We start from the raw sequence: 21,371 nt of genomic DNA, 5'->3' as shown, positions 1-21,371 counted from the left end.
GCCACTAAACAGACAAAACCTCCGAGAACATATATAGCAGTAACACACTCTCCAGTGAGATGTGGCCTGAAGCACCCAAATCACGTAACTGGTCAGCCATGTAGAAATGGTCAGAAAAAGCATCACCAACGCTTTAAAAACATCGCCAGACATTATTATATGCCTCTTATAAATAGCATCTCCTTCCAATCCTTTCAGTCGTACCTCCCATTGGAGGATTTTTAAGAGAGAAGGATATAAGGGGAATAGGAGAGGAAATTCAGTTAGACCTGGCAGTTTCGCCCACGTAAGCAGTTGAGCACCTTTGATTCAGCCCATGAAACTCCCCGGTCCTTAAAACAAGGCAGCCTCACCGGGGCCTTGAAGGCTTCCTACGGTTCTGGGATCAGCGGTCCACCCTGCTCACGGTCTGGCCCTGCCCACCTCCAACCTTGTGCTGATTGGAGGCCTTTCCCTTCCGTGAGTTCCGTGAGGACAGGAATCGTGTCTCTCATTCATCTCTGCAGCCCTCACGTCCTGCACAGCAACCAGCACACAGTTGAGTATGCAGTCAAATATTTGCGAAATGAAGGAGTAACGGATTAAATGGAAGACTACCTCAAACCAATGGCCACACCTGGAAGTAAATGAAAACTGTCCCTTTGAGTGAGGATTCATTATTTTCACTGATTCTAGGGGAAGAGAAGGTTGTCTCGTAGTTTTTAGAAGATGCAGTCAGAGAGTTTCAAGGACCCTGGTCACTGGGCTGTGGATTCATCGATTCTTTGATGTTTCCCACCCAAGTCATCTCGTGTTGTTTGTCTGACACGCATGAGTTGACTCATGGCAGGTAAGAGCGCAGAGTCAAGCTGCTGTGGAGGCTGAGGTGATTCCTACCATTCTCAGGAAGTGGCACTGGACCTGCCAGATGCATCCTCACTCTGGGGCCTGATGTCTGGGAGGGCTGACGCCACACAGAAGAAAAGACCCCTGCTCTCTGGTCACCGGGCAGAGCTGGTCAGTGCCAGCCACAGAAAACACGCACTGATTTGTGAAGCTGCGCTCTGGGCACTCAGCTCTCATCTTCATTGAGATGTCTGTCCTGGCCGAACCAGACCTGAAACTACTAAGGATATGAAGCCATCTTCATTTTCGCCGTTAAACCCAAAGTGAGAAAGCTTGTAACTGGCGGGTTAGAAATGAACAGATTACTCATTTCTTCGTTCCCTTTACTTTTGCTAGAAGATGGAAGATGAGGGTCAGTTGAAGCACTTTCTCCTCCGATGGGAGCTCGATTTCTAGGGGAAGGTATTAGCAGAGGTCAAACTATTTCCAATTTACGCCATTAACTGGATATTTATAATACTAGCCTTAACCAGAGAGGGTGGGGCTTAACAGGCTGTATGGGATAAATGTGAATCAGCTAGTCTTAGACAGGAGTCTTCAGGGTGATGGAGAGTTAGAACTTTTTGAGACAGTTAACTATTTCACAACATCCTTTTAAGTGCACGGAGTTATTTTTCTGAATGATGTTCTCAGTTATGACATAAAAAAGACTTTTGCTATACATTTGGACAATATGTTTTAATCAGTTAGCCGTAATCAAGTACTATGTTTTAAGATGTAGCTGAGCTTTTGTGAATAAATATGTGCTTTATATAGAATTCTTATAGCAGTCTGAATTATTAAGTAAATACATAAACATAGGAACCATATACAAACTGAGGATGGACATTTGCTTTTTTATCCCTTTATTTTGTGTCCATCCCTCTGTATCTCCATGTAACTGTCAACCTACGGATATACGATATACTATCCACATATACGCTATAACCTTCCGAAAGCCAGCATTATTCATCCACCACATGGAAACTTCCTTTTAATAAGGAGGGCGATTAGAATTCTAATGGCTCATTAAAGAGCTCCTTCATTTATTCACTCCAGAAATACTTGTTGAGTGGTATCAAGGTGACAGGGCACAGATGTTGTGAGCTGGGAAGTGTGGCCGTGAACAAAACATACACAGTCCTAGACCTTCTGGCATTTGTATTCTAGTAGAGGGAGACGTATAGCAACTACCAGATGAGCAAGTAAACAGAAGAATTTCGAACGGTGGTCCCTACTATTACCAGCCTCTTAGAGAATAGCATTTGAACTGGGATACACGCGTGAAGGAGATTTTTTTAGAAAACTGAATGTGTGTCATTACACACTGAAAAACATCTTTAGAAACTGACCCCATTACTATATGCACTGACAACACGAGAAGCAGATTAGGAGTAGAAAACATGTAAGTGTGCAAGTCAAACGGGTTTGGGGCAAACTAAAAAGCAAGGAATTGGAGGGCTGGTCCTCTTGCAAAACCCTCCGTGCTGATGCATAAAACAAGAATAACACTACCCTTTCCAAAACTGCTGTCAGATGAAAACAGTGAGCGCTTCTTGTGCCTGCTGTGTCCCTGGGTACAAAGCAGAGATGAGATGCACTCCTGTATCTTTCCCTCTTGAGAAAGTTACCCTTTGTAGATTTCTTCATGCTGCTTCCCTTCCCGTCAGCCACCGGCCCTACCACTTACTGAGGAGTCCTCCCGTCGGTCTTTAGATTTCACAAAGCGAAACTTGGAACAGAGCAAGTGAAGCACAAACGCTACTCCGGCTAAAGGACTGGCAGGTGGTGCCGGTCGTAATTCTTCTAATTATTGTATTGTTCCAGCGAGCCGATCTCATCTCGGGTTATCTGTGTTACTTTATATGCATCAGAAGCTACATCTTATCCTAGCACACAGGGGCTGTGTACTGAAGAATGAGAGGTCAGATTGCAAGAGAGAAGACAGACTGGTGAGGCGCTGAAGGGAAGAAAGACCTGTGTGCCCGACGGCCCTGGTCACCTGACCGCAAACGGGTCTCCTGGGGCCTGACTGGACTTAGGAATCTCTGCTTCCAGCTCAAATGAGAATAATCAGATCTGCGGTAGCTCCTCGGAGGCAGGGGACAATGATTATTCCAAGTCAGGATACTGACAGCCTCTCAAGGACTGGTACTAGATTACCTGGGAAAGGTGAGGAGATGAGGAAACGGGTGAAGATGCCAGGGTAAGAATAAAGACAGCACTGAGACTATCTGTGTACCGCTTTCGAATCTAAGTCCTGTAGAGGCTGTGAAAAGTCACGGTAGCTGGGCAGAGAGCAGAAGGGAAGAAAAAACGCTCACCAAGTGATTCTGTGTGAATATCATTCCTGTGAATTTCACCATGGACCTCATTTCCACCACTTTGATGCTATGACTTCTAGTCGAGCCACATAATAATGATATGATTTCAGCAAACTGAAATAAGGTCGATGGCCACCTATGAGCCCAGGGAAATCTGCCAGGAGTGCAGAACAGCCAGGCCATGGTTTGGAGATGGGCGTACTTCCTCGGAGACAGATTGGGGTGATCACATTGCAGGTAGCATGGCCAGGCCCCAGTAGCTCATCCTCGGGACAGACCACCAGGAGTAGTTCTCCTGCGGCTCTGCCCGTGGGCAGGGGTCTTCATCCAGGTCCTGCCCATACACACCAGCTTTAATAAAAGGTACCCCTTTCCTCTACAGTGGCTGTCTTGTCTGTAGTTTACAAATGTGAAGACTGAATTTCAGAGCCTACAGGCAAGTAAGGTCTGCACAGCTGGTGGCAAAGCTGGAATCTGACTACAGTTTTGCCCGACTCCAAAGCCTCCCTTCGTGTCTACATCGGCTAATCCTGAAACAATCCCCTCTGTAAGTACGGACTGCTATCATACAAGCAGAGTTATTTGCTCTGTTCCGTGTTTCCACACTTTCCTGACCATATTAAAAGACAGATGCTGCAGAAAATGACATCATATCAAAATGGGGATTTATAATATTTCAACGTTAACTTGCCTGCCAAGGAGGATTGTTGATAGCTGAACAAGCAAAGAATTAAAACCGTAATGGAAACATTAAGGACAAAAAATAATGGTAGTCATCATTTCTAGTAAATATGGTATGTGACTATTGCTGACACATTTTTTCTTTTTCTGGACTGTTAGGGTTTCCCTAATATGTATATTCATCATGGAAGACCCATCAATCCCTTTAGACTTAAAACCCTTCTGTCCCCTTTTCTTTCTTCCTCCCAATGCACACTTTTCCCCCGTGAGACAAGACTCACGTCTGGTCTTTTTTCTCTTTTTGGTCATGTCTCACGGTCTGTGGGACCTTAGTGTCCCGACCAGGAATCGAATCCACACCCCCTGCAGTGGAAGTGTGGAGTCCTAACCACTGGACTGCCAGGGAAGTCCCACTTCTGTTTTTTTGATTTCTGTCCCTGTCCTCGCAAGTGTGCCCAAATCAGGTACAAAGTTGGTTTTCCTTCTAGGGAACTATAACTAGTAAGAAGATAAAAAGATTGCCATTACTCACTGTCTCTAGGAAGGGGATTTCATTCCTGAATAAGTACGATTTCTCTAAATGGGCTGCTAACTGATGTCTGCAAAATAATTCTTTTCGGCCCAATAATTGGCTCTGGAACTCATCGTAGTGAAATGTGACCTGCATCCGCATCCCGGGTCCTCCCCGGTGTCCTGTTGCAATCCTTCCTTGTAGGTAGTCAGTACCGCAAACGCAAGGTGCAGGCGAGCAGTGACGTTTTGTTAAAGAAACACATCATGGATTTGGGGAAAATACATACCTGATTGCACTTGCAGATAAGTGGCCGTAAGAGCCACTTGCTGAAGAGCTGCTGCGGGAATTATTGAGAATGGTGACCAAGGAGTTGGGAGACGTCCTGATCATGGTCTGAAGGTCAAAGCTATGATCGGACAGCGGTGATATGGACAGTGTACGTTTTCGGCTTGGCCTGGCTGACAGCCGGGGGCTGGGGAATCTGGTGCCTGTTGTATAAACAAAACAGAACCTGATTACCTGCGGCTGGACTCTGTACCCATTATCTGCTCCGACTACCCCGCGTGGAAGAAGTGAAGGATAAGAAGCCAGCGTGGAAGAAGTGAAGGATAAGAAGCCAGCGACTGGCGTTGACAAGTACCTCTCTCCTCCACTTGTGATCTACTGGGTACAATTGAGGAAATTAGGGAGAAATATTTATCTTCCAGGGGCTTACCTCGGGGGAGCTCTGTTTATTAATGTGCAGACAAAATGATAAATTGCTAAACAAAAGGGAGAGACTTTTTATGTGTTCTCCCTCTCATTTCCAGTGATTTATGAATCTGACAGCTGCTTAGATATGCTCATCATTAATTCACCGCCAGCGACAAAGACAGTGGTTCCCACAGTCGCACCGCACTCCACCCTCCCCACCGCAATGCACACCGTTTTAAGGCAATGAGCCGAAGGGAAAAAAATGAATTAAAGTATCCTAAGATTAAAACAATCCAGCTTAGTTATGCCCGCATTTCCCCATGATTTCTGTAGTTATCTGATCCACGGAATACTTACGGCTTTACTGACAAAACTGATAAATACGTTATCCTAAATTAATGGTTCTCGATGCGGGGTCGGGGGGGGGGCGATGTTGCCCCCAGGGGACATGTGACAACATCTGGAGATATTTTGGTTATCACAACTCACGGGGTGCTAGAAACATCTAGAGGCCAGGGAAGCTGCTGCACACCCGGGAATGGGCAGGGCAGCCCCCCCGCCATGAAGAATCGTCTGGCACCCGTAGTGCCGAGATGGAGGAATGCTGCCCTAAACTCCCCATAATCTATACAGCCTAAGTCCCAAGAAACATTTAAAAGCTTGGGACGTGGTTTGTTTACAGATTTTCCAAGGTTGGGGGAGAAAAACCCTGCAAGCATTGTAATAAGATAACATGAGTCAATTTTAAGCCTCTGGTTATTAGATCAATCAGTCAATCGATTAATTAATTCTCTGCATTTATAAGAGTTTTGAGACTTCAAGAAGATTCCACTGATGAAGTTCTATTCTGGAGGTTAGTAAATCACACTTAAACACCTGCCAACTTAATACAATGCTTTTTACATGGAGAGTTAAAAATTAAATGTCCATTTGCCTTCAATTTGGTAGATGGTAGAGATGTGAATTAGGGCAGAGCTATGAATGTGGCCCACAGGCCCACTCCTGCCTTTTCTAAGGTCACATTTATATTATAGAGTCATCAAACTAAAGTTTAATGACAGAATGAGAACATAATACCACTAGGTAAGAGGAAAATCAAACATGATACTTTTAAGAAATAACGGAGGGTTTCTATTTCAAAGCATGGGTACACCTGCTTACAGGGACATGGCAATTTTGGGGTGCCCGGAAAACTGAAGTAGAAGGTAAGCCTTCTTTACAGAAAAAGTCTAGGCACTTGGTCTCCAGAAAACTCATTGGGAATATTTTCTTCACCAGAGATGGACCTGGATACAAGATTACAATCCAACATATGCTTTGAGATAATTTAATGAAGTGCAATAGATGGATATGAAAGACTCTATAGATAATATTATAGAGATGAATAGATATACTTTATAGTGAATAAAAAATAAATCACAAACTGGAACTTAGTACCATCCATGTATATGAAACTGGAAAACCAATCTGAATGACAAATGTGGTACCTACTCAAAGCTTTCTTTCAGGCACATTGAAAACTGAATTTCTTCATTTAGAATAGTTTCATTACCAACCTGACTTAGGCCATAGTCGTACAAAAATAACAATCCCACTATGTTCACAGCTCTTAGTATTTAAACCAGCATCTTACTTTTATTATGGCATAAATGTCTCCTTTTTACTCACTATGAGAGGCTAATTTCATCCTAAAAGTTTTTCAGTGAAGAAGTGCATTCCACTTCCAAAGGATTCCGAGGACAAACCAGACGTCTGGTCAGTTTCCATATCATCCTCGAGAGTAACCATTCTCAGTGGGATTCAGTGATCCCTGGCAGAGTTAGAAGTAACAGGACATTCCAGATAGAGCTGACTTCCTGATTTTTTAAAAAACACTAAATAGATAAGGAGGCTGTCTGAGGACTATAAAACACCAGAGGCCTATATCCCCATCACATCATCCAAGGACAGAGCCCAGGGCCTGGCTTCATCCCTTCCATGGAAGCCTCCAGGTTGCCCAGGGCCTGGATGGTCCGGCTCCTCTGCTTTTCCCTCCAAGATGGGTACTTATTTAAGTCAGTTTCCACCAGTATAAATAGTGTGGTTTTCATGAGTGTCTAGGATTTCTCTAGGATATTCCTTATAGGGATTACTTGCTCTCCTGTCTTTAAAGGTCACTAGAATCCCAAAAAGCAGAATTAGAGCCATAAAACAGACTTGTTCATTCTAATGTGCAACACACAAATACTCTATCCTGAAGCTGGCTGACACCCAGGTAGGCCCATTTAAAAGTCAGGTGCTCATCTGAATCCAGTTTATTGCCGTTTCTGCTAATGGAAGAGTCCTGAAGAGCTGTAACAGTGGATCAGAATGACCAGCTCGATCCCAGTTTGCCTCTGGTTTTGCTACTGCAGAGCCAATGTAGGAATTTAAAGTCATTTCACTCCTCCCTTGCAAAAGTCTCCTATGATTTAAATTTAAAACATAACATTCTGGTTATGTTCTATTAAACTAAATGCTATTTCAGCTATTTTAGAGGGCAGGGATATAGTACTTTACGCACTTTCCAACCCTTTATCATGCTCTTCCCAACCCCCTAACAACGAAGCATAGAAAGAGAAAGTTGTCAGCATTTGGGGCAGTGACCTGGGGTCATCTGTTGAAGGGAACAGCTAACCTACGAGGTGTGGATTTCAAAACTGCTGAAAGAGAAGTGGCCCAGTTCTTCACTGATCCTACGGCTTCCTTCTTAAATCTAAGCCCTAGCATTCTTACTGTTCCAACACAGATCTCTCCTATCTGGCTTTCTGTTAATTGTTTTGTTTCTCTATTCTAATAAAAGATTCTGACAAAGAAAAAGGAGGTTTCTTTTTATGTGATGAATGATAGGACATCTAAATTCCTAGTTAATGACAATCAATTTACCACATACTCTGGCAAATTAAAATGCCTTTAATTAGTTTTTACAAAGTAAAAGGGTAGCTTCATCCTTTATTTAGATAAAAACTGCCATTGCCTGACTAAACACATTCTCATCAAATAGAGAAGGCAATATGGGCTGACCTTTCAAGGATTCTCTCTTATTTTAATTCTCTATTTGCAGATTTTTAAATAACTAATTTGCATAATAACACTCAACTTTTTTCCCCAATAATCCCTAATTGAAACGTGGTTATGATGAATCTGAAATGGAAACTCTCTCTTCTACAAAGCGGAAAACAAAATCCCTGCGGAAGATGTAACACATTTCTCTTACTCTGTGTGTGGTAATGAGCTCCCCATTGGAAACCCACTCAAGCTGTGTTCGTATGTAACACAGCTAAGTTAGCTCATGACAGTAAGGGGACCAAGGCTGTAGATTTTATGCCCTGTGGACCAATCATTTTCTCTCTATTCTAAATCTGAGAACTGAATTATCAACCACTAATAGAGAGTAGACCAAGGTCCACCCATTGTCACAGAAGAATCCAAACAGACCCTACATGGAAAATCACAAATTAATCACTGCTACTAGAAGAAACAAACAAAACCTCGAGCATATGTCCTACTCAAACTCATACCGTCATCGTATTCAAAGGGTTTCGTTATGTACACCTTGGTTGATGTTTCAGGTTCACTTCCTGGCACCTGGCAAACGGATGTGGACTTAAAGAATCCGAATAAATAAGAACTCTTGGATGTTCTGAAAAATGATAATCATAGGCTCTTGTTTACATGTCTAGAGAAGTGACACAAAGGACATGTCATAAGCCTTGAGGGACCCAAAATAAAGTGATATAAAGTACAACCAATGTTCCCATTTTCTTCCACTGCTAGGTAGAGGGCTAAAAGTAGGCCTTCCCGATGTGGAAATGTTTTTATTTTTCCTACGTAAAAGGTCTCAATGAGATAGAATTTTTTAATGTAAAGAAAACATGTGGAAAATGAGAAAAAAATAAGTCAATGAAAAATGTAAAACCAAGTATAGGTCTCTTTTTTAGTTAATTTATAAAGCATAAAATCTATAAAACCAAGGAATGACTGGACGAAGCACATTCATCTAATCAAACACGTTCCCTTATTCTGCTACCAAGACAATCAGGGCTGACTAGGTTTTTGAGTATCTGCTAAATTACAATCGCCTGTATCTTCCAGTTCACTGATATGAAGTGAGTTAAGCGGGAGTCTCAGGATGGCCACATCTGTGGAAGCTTCCGGGGAAACCAAGGCAACCAGAGTCCCAAGTATTGGTGGTTCCTCCTCCTCCGGTTTGAAAAGTTAGGTAAGCAACCCATCTTTGTATCTTCCTCTCCCTTTCATGAGTTAGCTTGGCCATGCCCAGGACTACAGAAGAGGGGCCCGCCACTTACTATCCATGGCATGAAGATACTCCATGTGGATGGCCCCTGCGCCGGCGGTGGCAGCGGAGGGGATGATGTCTGCATAGGGACTGCGCTGGCCGGCTAACAGAGCCATCTGATGATAGTATTCCGCTGGGCTGACTCCAGCGTGGGGGGCTGGATGGAAGAGGAGACAAGAAAACATGGTTATTAGTTGAAAGAAGGCCAAAAAGAAGCTTTTCCTGAGACATCCCAAAGCCCGTTTGCCATGCAGCCCACATCAGCCATTCCTTTTACGGTTCTTTCTAGGAAAACTTCCTGAACTCAAATCGTGCTTTCACTGAAGTCTCCCAGATATCATTGATTCGAAAATAAAACTGAAGGAAAAGAATAGAAAAAATAAAATACATGATAAAACTTTCGAAGTGAGTTTGAAGAATCACCAGGAATTCCAAATGATTAAATTGTATTGGGCTGGCCAAAAAGTTCGTTCGGGTTTAAGTAAAAATAAAAGACATTCTTCATTTTCACCGAGAACTTTATTGAACAACGTATTCATTAACCAAACGAACTTTTTGGCCAACCCAATATATGTGTGCATGTATCTGTACACTCATTCCCCTATTTTGCTCCCCCAAATAGAAGTGTCTTGGGAAGATCCCACATGCCGCGGAGCAACTAAGCCCGTGCGCCACAACTACTGAGCCTGCACTCTAGAGCCCATGAGCCACAATTACCGAGCCCGTGTGCCACAACTACTGAAGCCCGCGTGCCTAGAGCCCATGCTCCGCAACAAGAGAAGCCACTGCAATGAGAAGCCCGCGCACGGCAACAAAGAGTAGCCCCTACTCGCTGCAACTAGAGAAAGCCCGCACGCAGCAACGAAGACCCAACGCAGCCAAAAATAAATAAAATAAATAAATAATCTTAAAAAAAAAGTGTCGTATCAAATCACTGTATGTGCACAGTTATTTTTTCACATTTCTTACAGTCGTAAACAACTTAGATAACCATGACGTCCTTCACGACATACTTAACATACATCCTTAAGCCTTCTGGCAGGAGGGTCTGAGTCAGCTCTCAGGAACTGGAGGACCCTGGGTCACGAGTGGAAAAGGCAGCACAGCTGGCTTTAATAACACATGACGGTGGCAAGCTGCAATTTTGTGTTCCATAATTTTAAAGCTCTTTTTTTTCTCTTTTTTTCATTACAAAATCAAAAAGAAATACACCTATCAATCTGGAGCAATTTACTGGCAAGCGTCAGCTCTATAGCAGTGGGATAATGATCGGTTTCTGCATGCCAATTTATGTGCCAAAGCTGCAGGACGCTGTAGCAGTTCTGAGGGTGGTCTCCAAATACACTAAGATGTGGATGCAAATCCCAGCTCCACCTCTTACAGCTTCACAGGAAGTTGCTGGGAGCAGTGAAGGCAATGGTGCATGGAAAGTGCTTAGCACATAGCATTCGATCAATAAAAGCTAATTTTATCATTATGATGTAGAAACACTAGCATTCTAGTGATAGGTCTGTGTAGGCTTTACATTTGTGTCCATGTACTTTTTAATTTTTTTACTGAAGTACAGTTGATTTACAATGTTGTGCTAGTTTCAGGTGCACAGCAAAGTGATTCAGTTATACACACACACATATATATTCTTTTTCATATTCTTTTCCATTATAAGTATTACAAGATATTGAATATAGTTCCTTGTGCTATACAGTAGGTCCTTGTTTATTTTATGTATAGTAGTGTGAATCTGTTAATCCCAAACTCCTAATTTATCCCTCCCACCCCCTTTCCCAAACCATATGTTTGTTTTCTATGTCTGTGAGTCTATTTCTGTCTTGTAAATAAGTTCATTTGTGTCATTTTTTTTTTTTTTTTTACGGTGTGCGGGCCTCTCACTGCTGTGGCCTCTCCTGTTGCAGAGCACAGGCTCCGGACGCGCAGGCTCAGCGGCCATGGCTCATGGGCCCAGCCACTCTGCGGCATGTGGGATCTTCCCGGACCGGGGCACGAACCCTTGTCCCCTGCATCGGCAGGCGGACTCTCAACCACTGTGCCACCAGGGAAGCCCTGTGTCATTTTTTTTTAGAGTCTACATATAAGCGATATCATATGATATTTGTCTTTCTCTTTCTGACTTACTTCACTTAGTATGATCATCTCTAGGTCCATCCATGTTGCTGCAAATGGCATTACTTCATTCTTTTTTATATGTGTCCACATACTTCTCATACGTCGTAAAGACAGAGAGATATATACAAAAATCACAGACCACAAGAGACAAATCTTAGTGACCTGACTTGGGTATTAATTGGACTCCTGAGAGGCAGAACAACCAACCAAAGAATATTTTAGTCATATTCATCATCAAATACTATGGAAAGCAGATGACAAAATGTTTTAACTAGAGGTACCAACTTCAGTGGCCCCACTAAATGTCCAGAAGCCGGGCAACATTCCAAGCCCATCGTCAGCTGACCTCTCGACCCCTCTCTCCCTCTGTTCTTATTAGTCACTTCCATGAACCCCCAAGTATTCCATGGAGGTGACTTTCCATTTTTCCCACTAGAAAACCAAATCCAAAGCAGAACGAACTCCAATCTCACTCTTTTACAGTTTTCTTTTTACAGTGTGAATCTTGTCGAAATGGCAAAACTTCTTCATTAGGGACCTTGCAAGTATATTCACTGCACTGAATCAGAGGGAGAAAAGCGAGCCAGCAGCTATCGCTGGAGCACAGCTTCTTGTATGAATGAGTGGATATTTACTGAAAAACCTCAGGAAGCTTCCATCTACTATCCCCACCATGCACGGCCAGCCTCGGGAAGCGTCTGAGTGGAGAATGTGGACCGTGCTGCTGGGTGAGACGGACTGCATAGTGTGTCTCTGTGCCCCAACACAAGCATCAGAGATCTGTGGTTTGCTGCAGAGAGCTCATAATCCTCTACCTGTCATCAATACAGCTTACGCCATCCTGGACCTTAACTCAGACGCTAGCAATTGTGGGCAAATGAGTTTGTATATGTGTGCGTGAGATGGGAAATGCTCTTCCTGGACCAAAGGAGCATTTTATCATTGGGCACTTGTGTAATGCACAGGTCCAATTTAAAAGAGTCAGGTGACAAGTAATTGGGAGGCCAACAGAACAACAGGAATTTGGTGCTTTGGAGCTTAAGATGAACATCAAGTATAAGAGAACTAAAGTCAAAGTTTGTTTCTTGTCCCACCGCATCCCTCTTGCAGTGTTCATTTGGTCAAAGACAGAGGGAGCATACAACAGAGCCGGCCCATCATGTTCTCTACGACCTTGCAGCTCAGAGCGTGGTCCCTAGACCAGCAGCACTGACATCACCTGGGAGCTTCTCAGAAGTGCAGAACCTCAGGCTGCACCTGGACCCACCCCAAAGAGAACAGTATTTTATCACCATCTCCAGGGGATACCTATGCGCACCGGAGTTTGCAAAGTGTGGCTCCAGTGGACACATCTGTATACACGTGTCCTTCAGACATGCAGCACAGAAAAGTGTTCATCAGAAGGGGAGCAAAATGTGCTGGTTACACATGCACAGTGTGGGAATGGCAACAGGGCCAATCCAAATATACGTGAAGCCACAGAGCAGAGCAGTGAATGAGCGCAAGGATTTGGGCGTCAGCGCCTTCTGGCTCTGAGTACCACCTCTGCCACTTACTAGCCAGTGAACCAGGTTTCAAGTTACTTGGACCCTCTGCCCTCATCCTCACCTGAAAATGGACATAATATCCCACCCTCATGGAGGTGTCATGAGGCTGAAATGAAAGCACGTAATCACATCACTTAGCACAGCGCCTGGCACACGGGACTCAAGAAGCATCAGTTCCTCTATGCCACGTTCCTGCAGAGGCATGACGTATAGAAGCAGACAGGCTGGTCTGAGACTCACCATCTGTGGGGCTCAGCCCGCGGGCGGCCGAAATCATGGAGAGGGACGGGCTGCTGTGTAGGGACCGGATGTAGTCCATGTAGGGGTTGATGTAGGGATGCGGAGGGCTGAAGGGGGACTCAGAAGGTGCAGCGGGATTCCGATGCGGGGAGATCCTGATGAAGGGCAGGTCGGAATACGTGGGGCTACTAGATAAGGCAGAAGGCCTAGGGAAAAAGAAAAGCACACACAAGAGGTATACGCATGAGACCAAGAGCTCCGTAGGCAGAGGCTGTCTGTGAAAGAAAATAAGTAAAATTTTATGTGAACTCAAGGTGTCTTGGGGGAAAGAAGATCAGGCAAATACATTTCCAGCACTAGGACCTTAAGATCATGGTGACATCGTGTAGGTAGAATGCTACTATGCAATTATTTGGGCAAAGAAAACGGACCTCTGAGAAGTTTCCTGGCACTCAGAATATAGGAGAATAAAGCCCTTTGGTTTTCCTCATGAGAAGAAATTCTAAACAGGCATCTGAGCTTAAAGTAGTTGCTGTGATTCTATTTTCCATTTGACCTGGATGTTAATTTTACCATTGAACGTCTCTCTCACCATCATGGTACTGCATTAAAAAAAAAAAAAAAGAAAAGAAAGAAAGGAAGGAGGGAGGGAGGAAGGAAGGAAGCTAGGAAGGGAGGGATGGAGAGAGAAGAAAGGAAGGAAGATTCTTCTCGTCTGGGAGTCTGTGCATGCACATGGCAGAGATGCCTACAAATGAGAAAAGAGACTAATTGCAAAAGTCTGTAAGAAACATGAAATTGACACTCTATACATAGGTGCTCCGGCTTGAGCGTTCTGGGTCTTGAGGTTGTGAGCAAACCCAGTTTCACAGATATGGGTTTCCCTGTTTTGAAGGCAGCCCCCCTGCTCCGTGAGCCGCAGCCCTGGGAGGCAGCTTCCTCTCACAGCCGTTCTGCACGTGGCTGGCTTCCTGATCAGCCGCGTTCAGTGAACAATCCGTAACGAAGCGCTCCTGGGGTTAGAAAGTTGGAAAAGGTCAGGGTTTTGATCAAGCTCATGCCTTAGTTATAACGAGCCAAGGTAGAATGTAAGCTTCTGGCTGATGAAAATAAATGCTAAGGCACACCTTGCTGCCACCATACCTCATCCACTCCAGGGAATTCCCTCCCCAGAGCCACCCCCAAGCCCCAGGGACAGGTATTTCTAGAACGGCCAGTCTGTGGAACCCCCCCCTCGCCGCCCTGTTCCTCCTCTAATAGAAAACGTTTTGTGTGGATAATCCAGTGAACTGGCTCTGACGGGCTGAACACTTGTACTTTCCCTTTTTTCATTCACAGAGAATACGGCCATAAAAAGGCGAGACCGTGATAGAGAGGGATGTTCTGAGAACTGCAAACTCCTCTTGCGGCGCTGGCTTCAGGAGTGAAAGGAAAGGGAGGACAAACACATTCTCTCCTCCCGCCTCCCAAGCAAAGGCACATGCAGCCGCAGCTGGGCTCTGGCCCCCAGCCCCGTCAGAACAGAGTCCTGGGAGAAGCCAGCTCCTCGAAGGGCACTGAGTTAAATGAACCCCAAGCTCAGATCATGAATCTTCTCAGTAGAAAATCAAAGAGGTTAAAACACACGGGAGGGAGAGGATTTTCTTACTTGTTCCTTCTTACTCTTTTTTTCGTTTTGAACTTAAAAAAAAAAAAAAGAGGCTTTTTATTTGTTCTTCAGATGTCACTTTGGGTGAAATAAAATAAAAATCCAGAGTTTTCTAAATTTACATGTTGGCAGAGTGAGAAGTCACCACCTGAAAATAGCTATTTCTTTTCCAAACAACTTGAGGCTTTCCATACCCACTCAAAAATCAGTAAAAATTCCTTGTTCTTAAATAGAAATTGGCAAGACCTATGAGTCTATCCTATTTTAGCTCTTTACTACAAAATAAGTTAGCTCTGTGTCACTGGTTAAGTCTGACGCTCCATTTAGACCTGTCACTACCTTAGAGCACACCAGACGCTCGAATTCATTCATTCATTTTCTACCACAAAGGAAAATCAATCCTTCCAATCCGATTCGCAAGGGATGATTATCAAGGAACAGGCTCATTTGTAGATTTATGATGAGAGACAGGTGCCGCAGAAGTATAAAAAAGCAGACCTTTCAAGACATCCATGAGATGATACCTCCTAGACAAGCTTTTCTTAGGATCCACGAGAAACTCAGTCTGAACACTGTGAAGTAAAAATCAGTGAAGCAATGACATTGCTAATTGGTTTCTTCGTGAGGCAAAAAACTGTAACCTGTAATTTGTCTCAAGTTCTAGAATTGAGCATGGTAGTAAGAATATTCCCAGAAGCCTAGATTCCATTGAAGAATCATGGATGGAAAAAAATCGGCACTTAGAACAGCACGAAGATTATAGATATCGGGCTGGGGTGCTCACCAGTCCCAAAGAAGCAGGCAAGTCAGGAGACAGCTGATGCTTTTCTCTCCTCGCAGATCTGTGGATGCCTGATGTCTGCCTCCCCCCCTTTCACTTTCGTTTGATCTGTTCTCACAGGAAGACTGAGGGGAACTAGTCGATGAGTAAGGAATCAAGATCTGGACACATCTTCCCCAGCAGGAATGCTCAGGCTCCATCCTCCCTTCCACACCCCTCAGGAGCAACAGCAGAGAAGAGGGTTGGTCCCTCCAGGATTTGGAGATGAAGTCAGGAAACTCCACGCACTCTGGTGAATGTCGTACCCATGCCTGTCCCTCCCCTCCGGAGATGATGCTGGGAAGGTACGGAGTCACCTATTTCTCAACGAGATGGTGGGACATGCTTTCAGACAGGAATGCAACTAAGAAAGCTGCAAATGGAAACAACCTAAGTGTCCATCATCGGATGAATGGATAAAGAAGATGTGGCATTATATACAATGGAATATCACTCAGCCATAAAAAGGAACAAAACTGAGCTATTTGTAATGAGGTGGATAGACCTAGAGTCTGTCATGCAGAGTGAAGTAAGTCAGAAAGAGAAAGACAAATACCGTACGCTAACACATATATATGGAATTTAAGGGAAAAAAAATGTCATGAAGAACTTGGGGTAAGACGGGAATAAAGACACAGACCTACTGGAGAACGGACTTGAGGATATGGGGAGGGGGAAGGGTGAGCTGTGACAAAGCGAGAGAGAGGCATGGACATATATACACTAACAAACGTAAGGTAGACAGCTAGTGGGAAGCAGCCGCATAGCACAGGGAGATCAGCTCGGTGCTTTGTGACCGCCTGGAGGGGTGGGATAGGGAGGGTGGGAGGGAGGGAGACGCAAGAGGGAAGAGATATGGGAACATATGTATATGTATAACTGATTCACTTCGTTATACAGCAGAAACTGACACACCATTGTAAAGCAATTATACTCCGATTCAAAAAAAAAAAAAAAAAAAGAAAGCTGCAAGATATCAACTGCCCTAAAGAAAAGAACCATCTAGTAGTCAAAGGCCAGCCACCCCCAGAATACAACAGGAAGATGTTTAATGAGGGTCATTCAGGGAAGGGTCATCAGGAATTCTCGGGACAGCTGAGTCAGACCATCAGAGCAGTGGTACGATGGGAGGGCTCAGGGCTGAAGGGGAACCGACGTGGATGGGACAGCAGCTGTGGGACCCTGGCCGTGATACTCACCACCTTCTTGTCCTAAATAGTCCAATGGGGAGGATACCTACCTCCTGGGGGTCTTGGTCAGTGAATATAACTAAAGCCTCATGTACTGAGCTAGTATCTAATAAATGCTGAAGACGTGCATACAACTTACTTCACAAACTATACTAATATATTCCACTCCTAATATACACACATATACAACAGAGACAAACATATATATGTACAGATACACTCATACATGCACATAAACACACACACGCACATGAGGGGTGGCAAATACAGCATACTATGTGATTTTCAAACACTGAACTATTGGAACCCTTTTTTCAAAGCAAATCGTATGGTGTGAACACACCTGTCTGCTTTGTTCCCCAACCTGTCAGTCTCCCGGGAGCATCTCCTCGGGGTTCCCAGGACCTCCACTCAAAATCATAACACCGCACAAGGTGGTTAAGAACATGCACTCAGTTATCGTTACAGGCAAGAGCTCTGAAGGACCTGGACTTGAACTCAGGCTCATCCTTGACTCTGTCACTGAGGCGTGTTTCCTTATACACAACGTGGAACAGTGACAGTGCTCTGCCAGGGCTGCTGTCACCACTGGCACAGGGCACTCATGTTCTTGGTGGTTGCAAGAACCATCCATCAACTTTTTTGTGTGTCACCTGTTTTCAGTTCAGCAAACAAATGTCCAAAGAGCAAGACTTTTGGAGACTGGTGTTCTCATGTCCTTGCTGTTCAATTTCTCACTGAAAGTTGATGACTTATTCATTCTGTCTCCAAATCAGGCTCTTGCGAGTTGGGCTAGCATGACCCTCCTCTAGCACCGAAGACTGACAAGAATGGCTTTCTAAGTCATCAAAGCCGAGCACCCAGCCTTGAACTACAATGGCCGTGGCAGCCACCTGACATGGATGTAAACATACATAAACTACAGTTTTTCCATAAAGCTGCTTTTAACCTTCCCTAACAGAGTCATTTCCAAATTCTTGGCATCTAGATCGTTGGTCATTTATTTTGCTTTTAACTGTAAAGCAAATCTGAAAGGGAAGACGTTACATTTAATAGGCAGATGTGTATTCACCGCTGGAAGAAAGAGCCATTCAAGTTGACGGCCAGAGGGGTGAATTCTATTGAAGAAAGAAGAGGTGGGAAATGTCAGGAAGGCAGTCACCAAGTTTTCCATATAAATGACATATATCATTTCACAAACTACCCTAAAGTTGACCTGGTAAATATTTGTCAAGCTTTTGCTAAACATCTTCATGTGTGGATTATAGGCGCACGAGGAAAAAAAATTATAGGTGTCACTTTCTCAGTTTATATTTTTAGTAGATACACACAGAGATTGAATTGAAGATTACTGTTGGCCTCTCATGACTCTCTCTGCCTTTGTAGCTTTCGGTTCTCTCTTTTCTGGGGCTGTATGTGGCTCCGTGGTTGGAAGGCAAACACAAACCATGGAGGAAAAAAAACAAAAAACAAACAAACGTTCCGGGAAGAACACTGAAATTTAGAACTGCTCCAAGAACAGGGATCCCAAGCTATTTATGTTGTAGCCAAAGAGTATAGAAATAGGCCTGTGACCCCCTCAAACTAAATCATAAAACTGCTGTCTAGGAAAAAGATGTCCAAGTTGTAGAGGGTTTTCTGGGTGGCCAGAGCATCACCGAGGGGAGGAGCTATGGTTCCATGACCCCTGCATCTTGGCTCATGCATTTAAGACCCCAGCCTGCCCATCGAGGGATAACGTCCCCTATACTGCTTCCACCTCTCTGTCTTCCCAAGGCCATGAAGACCCAAGGCGTGGCTGCCATTTTGTTTCCATATCGCCCAATGGATAAATGAAGTATAGCTTCAGACAAGAAAGCAGATGGGAATTATTTTTATGTTCTCCCCAAAGACAATAAAGTAATATAAAGTTTGCGTTTGTTTGTGGAAATAATTTAACTTTGGATTAATCCTTTTATAAGGTCATGAAAATAGATTACAATGAAAAGAGTAGAGATTCTTATTAGAGTCTTTTAAACATTATACTATGATAAACTTAAAAACAAAAAAACATGTATTGCAGAGAGTAACTGGACTTCTTAGTTAAAATGAAACATCATTATATAATCTAATTTGTTACTGCCTTTTCATCTATCTTATTGGGTTACTAAAATGCCAAGATTAAAATCACGGTATTCCATCACTTGCATTACCCATTATGAGAGCATTAAGCAAGGTTTATAGGTTGGATTATTACAATTCGCTTTCATGTTGCTTGGAACACTGGAAATGTACACACACCCCTTGCATTCTGCGGTACGCATGAGAGCTTCAACTACCCGAAGACTGAGATGCTGGGGGTTTTTTTTCTACATAAGTTAATTTTTGTTTAATTTTGTTCTTTCCGTAAAAAGTACACACTCTTCATATTTAAGTAGTGGCTTAACAGACAACAGAGGGGAGCTACCCCTTATAATGTATTTTTAATCAACTAATTAATTACTCAATAAGCACAGTTCTAATAAACCAAATTTGTAATAAAACATGTTGCTTTCCATACAGCGACAGAAACAAATAACGAAAATGTCCGCGGCTCATACACCAGACACCGTTGGAAATCTGCATAGTCCTGAACTTGGTCTTTTTCTCTATTCAAGGTGAGGTTTCGGATAACTGCTGCCCCGGAATCATCACGCGCCCCTGCGATGTACACATGGGTGTGCTGGTTATTTCCCACTTTGCCAGCCTTCAACCCGGAACCTCTGCATGCCCTGAAGGCTGCACTCTGTGGTCTGAATCAGCAGGCTCCCTTTCCCTCGGGATTCCACTACGCAGATGCACCGGCAGGAACTGGGGGCAGAGGGGAGACAAGTCAGGGTAGGAACTCCCCTCACTTCCTTCCACTAGTTACAGTTCTGCTGCTGGCATTCTTCCCCGCAAGGGCCCCGCTCCCCAAGTGCGACCCTTCTTCCTTGGCTCTAGCCCTCATTGCCCTTGTCCTCTGCCTGCACCTTCAGGCTGGGGCTGGTAACCTCCTCAAACTTTTGCTAGTCCCGGAGGCTCTACTATCACTTTCCGAGCCCTTAACCTTGTCCACACCTCTGGAAATATCTGCTCCATGGAACTGCCAGGGAAACTGCTAGCTGATAAGATGGTTCAGTTTCAAATCTCATTTTCATCTTCTCTGCAGGTAAAGAGTATTTCCCATGAATTTTTAACTGACCTAGGCCTTTTACAAGTTTACCATATTGGATTTCAATTTTGAAAAGCTACATGTATAACCACACAGATGAATATTTCAATGAGATGTTCATTCGATGTACATTTTATTGAAAATACATTTACTAAGAATCCATTATGATTGTAGCACTTTGGGGGATTTCAAGAAACATAATATATGGTCATTTGGTCCCTGCTCTCCAAGAGTTTATAGTCAAATGGGGGGAGGCGAAGGCACACACACATAAAGTGTATAGAGAACAAGTCTTATCTGATGGGTCAAAATGCGTCAACAGGAGCCTTCCAGGATGCCGTCTGGTTACGTAAAATATGCAACATGAACTGTGCTACCAAGAGTAGATAAGATTTGGATAGAAGTAGCCACTGAAGGTGAAGGGACATCACTTAATGTACACGTTAATGCTAAGAGGCTGAATATTTTCTCAGAGGGAGAATTCAAGGGCTATGGTTGATTTCTTTAACAAAAAAAAAAAGAGAGAGAGAGAAAGGGAGAGAAATATTTGTTTTAATGGGGAAACATCATTTCAAGGGATCTGAGAATGACCTTCTTATTTTTTTTATTTTTTATTTTTTGCAGTACACGGGCCGCTCACTGTTGTGGCCTCTCCCGTTGTGGAGCACAGGCTCCAGATGCGCAGGCTCAGCGGCCATGGCTCACGGGCCCAGCCGCTACGCGGCATGTGGGATCTTCCCGCACCAGGGCACGAACCCGTGTCCCCTGCATCGGCAGGCGAACTCTCAACACTGCGCCACCAGGGAAGCCCAAGAGCTATACTATTTAATGTTTAATAAGAAAATATACCTAAAGCCTTTAGCCGGGGACCTGTTACGTGGTAAGTTCTCAGTAAATGTTGGCCCCTGTGACCAACACGCTCATTCCTACTGCTGCTGTTGCTACTAGAGCTCTGGGTGGTCAAGGCTAAAGCCACGCTGCTTTCATTGCATCCTCGTGCATTCCTTTCCTCGGTTCTGGAGCCGGCCTGGGTTCAGCTCTCCTGACATCCTTGGTGTCATCTAGGAGGGTCCCCCCGAACCTCTTTGGACAAAGCAAAGAGATTAGTGACTTTACCTGACCATAGTAAAATGGATGGGATTTTTTTTTCCCCCCTGAAAGTAAATTCAAGGGCATGATTATTCTGTAACTTCACTGCCATGAAAAAAGAAAACGTGGTGATGAGGGGACGAAAAT

General features: G+C 44.0%; 1 protein-coding gene across 3 annotated transcripts in view; it reads right to left on the bottom strand.

Annotated features, from left to right (window-relative positions):
* Positions 1-21,371, bottom strand: part of GLI3 (GLI family zinc finger 3) — a 286,977-nt gene that overhangs the window by 75,157 nt on the left and 190,449 nt on the right. For all 3 annotated transcript variants that reach the window (XM_033862873.2, XM_019940662.3, XM_073809535.1), the window contains exons 5-7: positions 13,306-13,511; positions 9,405-9,551; positions 4,670-4,871 (exon numbers count right to left, since the gene is read on the bottom strand). In XM_033862873.2, coding sequence (XP_033718764.1) covers positions 4,670-4,871; positions 9,405-9,551; positions 13,306-13,511 — 555 coding nt within the window. The remainder of the gene's footprint in view (positions 1-4,669; positions 4,872-9,404; positions 9,552-13,305; positions 13,512-21,371) is intronic.

This window comes from Tursiops truncatus, chromosome 9, assembly GCF_011762595.2.
Source record: "Tursiops truncatus isolate mTurTru1 chromosome 9, mTurTru1.mat.Y, whole genome shotgun sequence".
Lineage (NCBI taxonomy): Eukaryota > Metazoa > Chordata > Mammalia > Artiodactyla > Delphinidae > Tursiops > Tursiops truncatus.
This window is presented reverse-complemented; position numbering and strand designations above follow the sequence as displayed.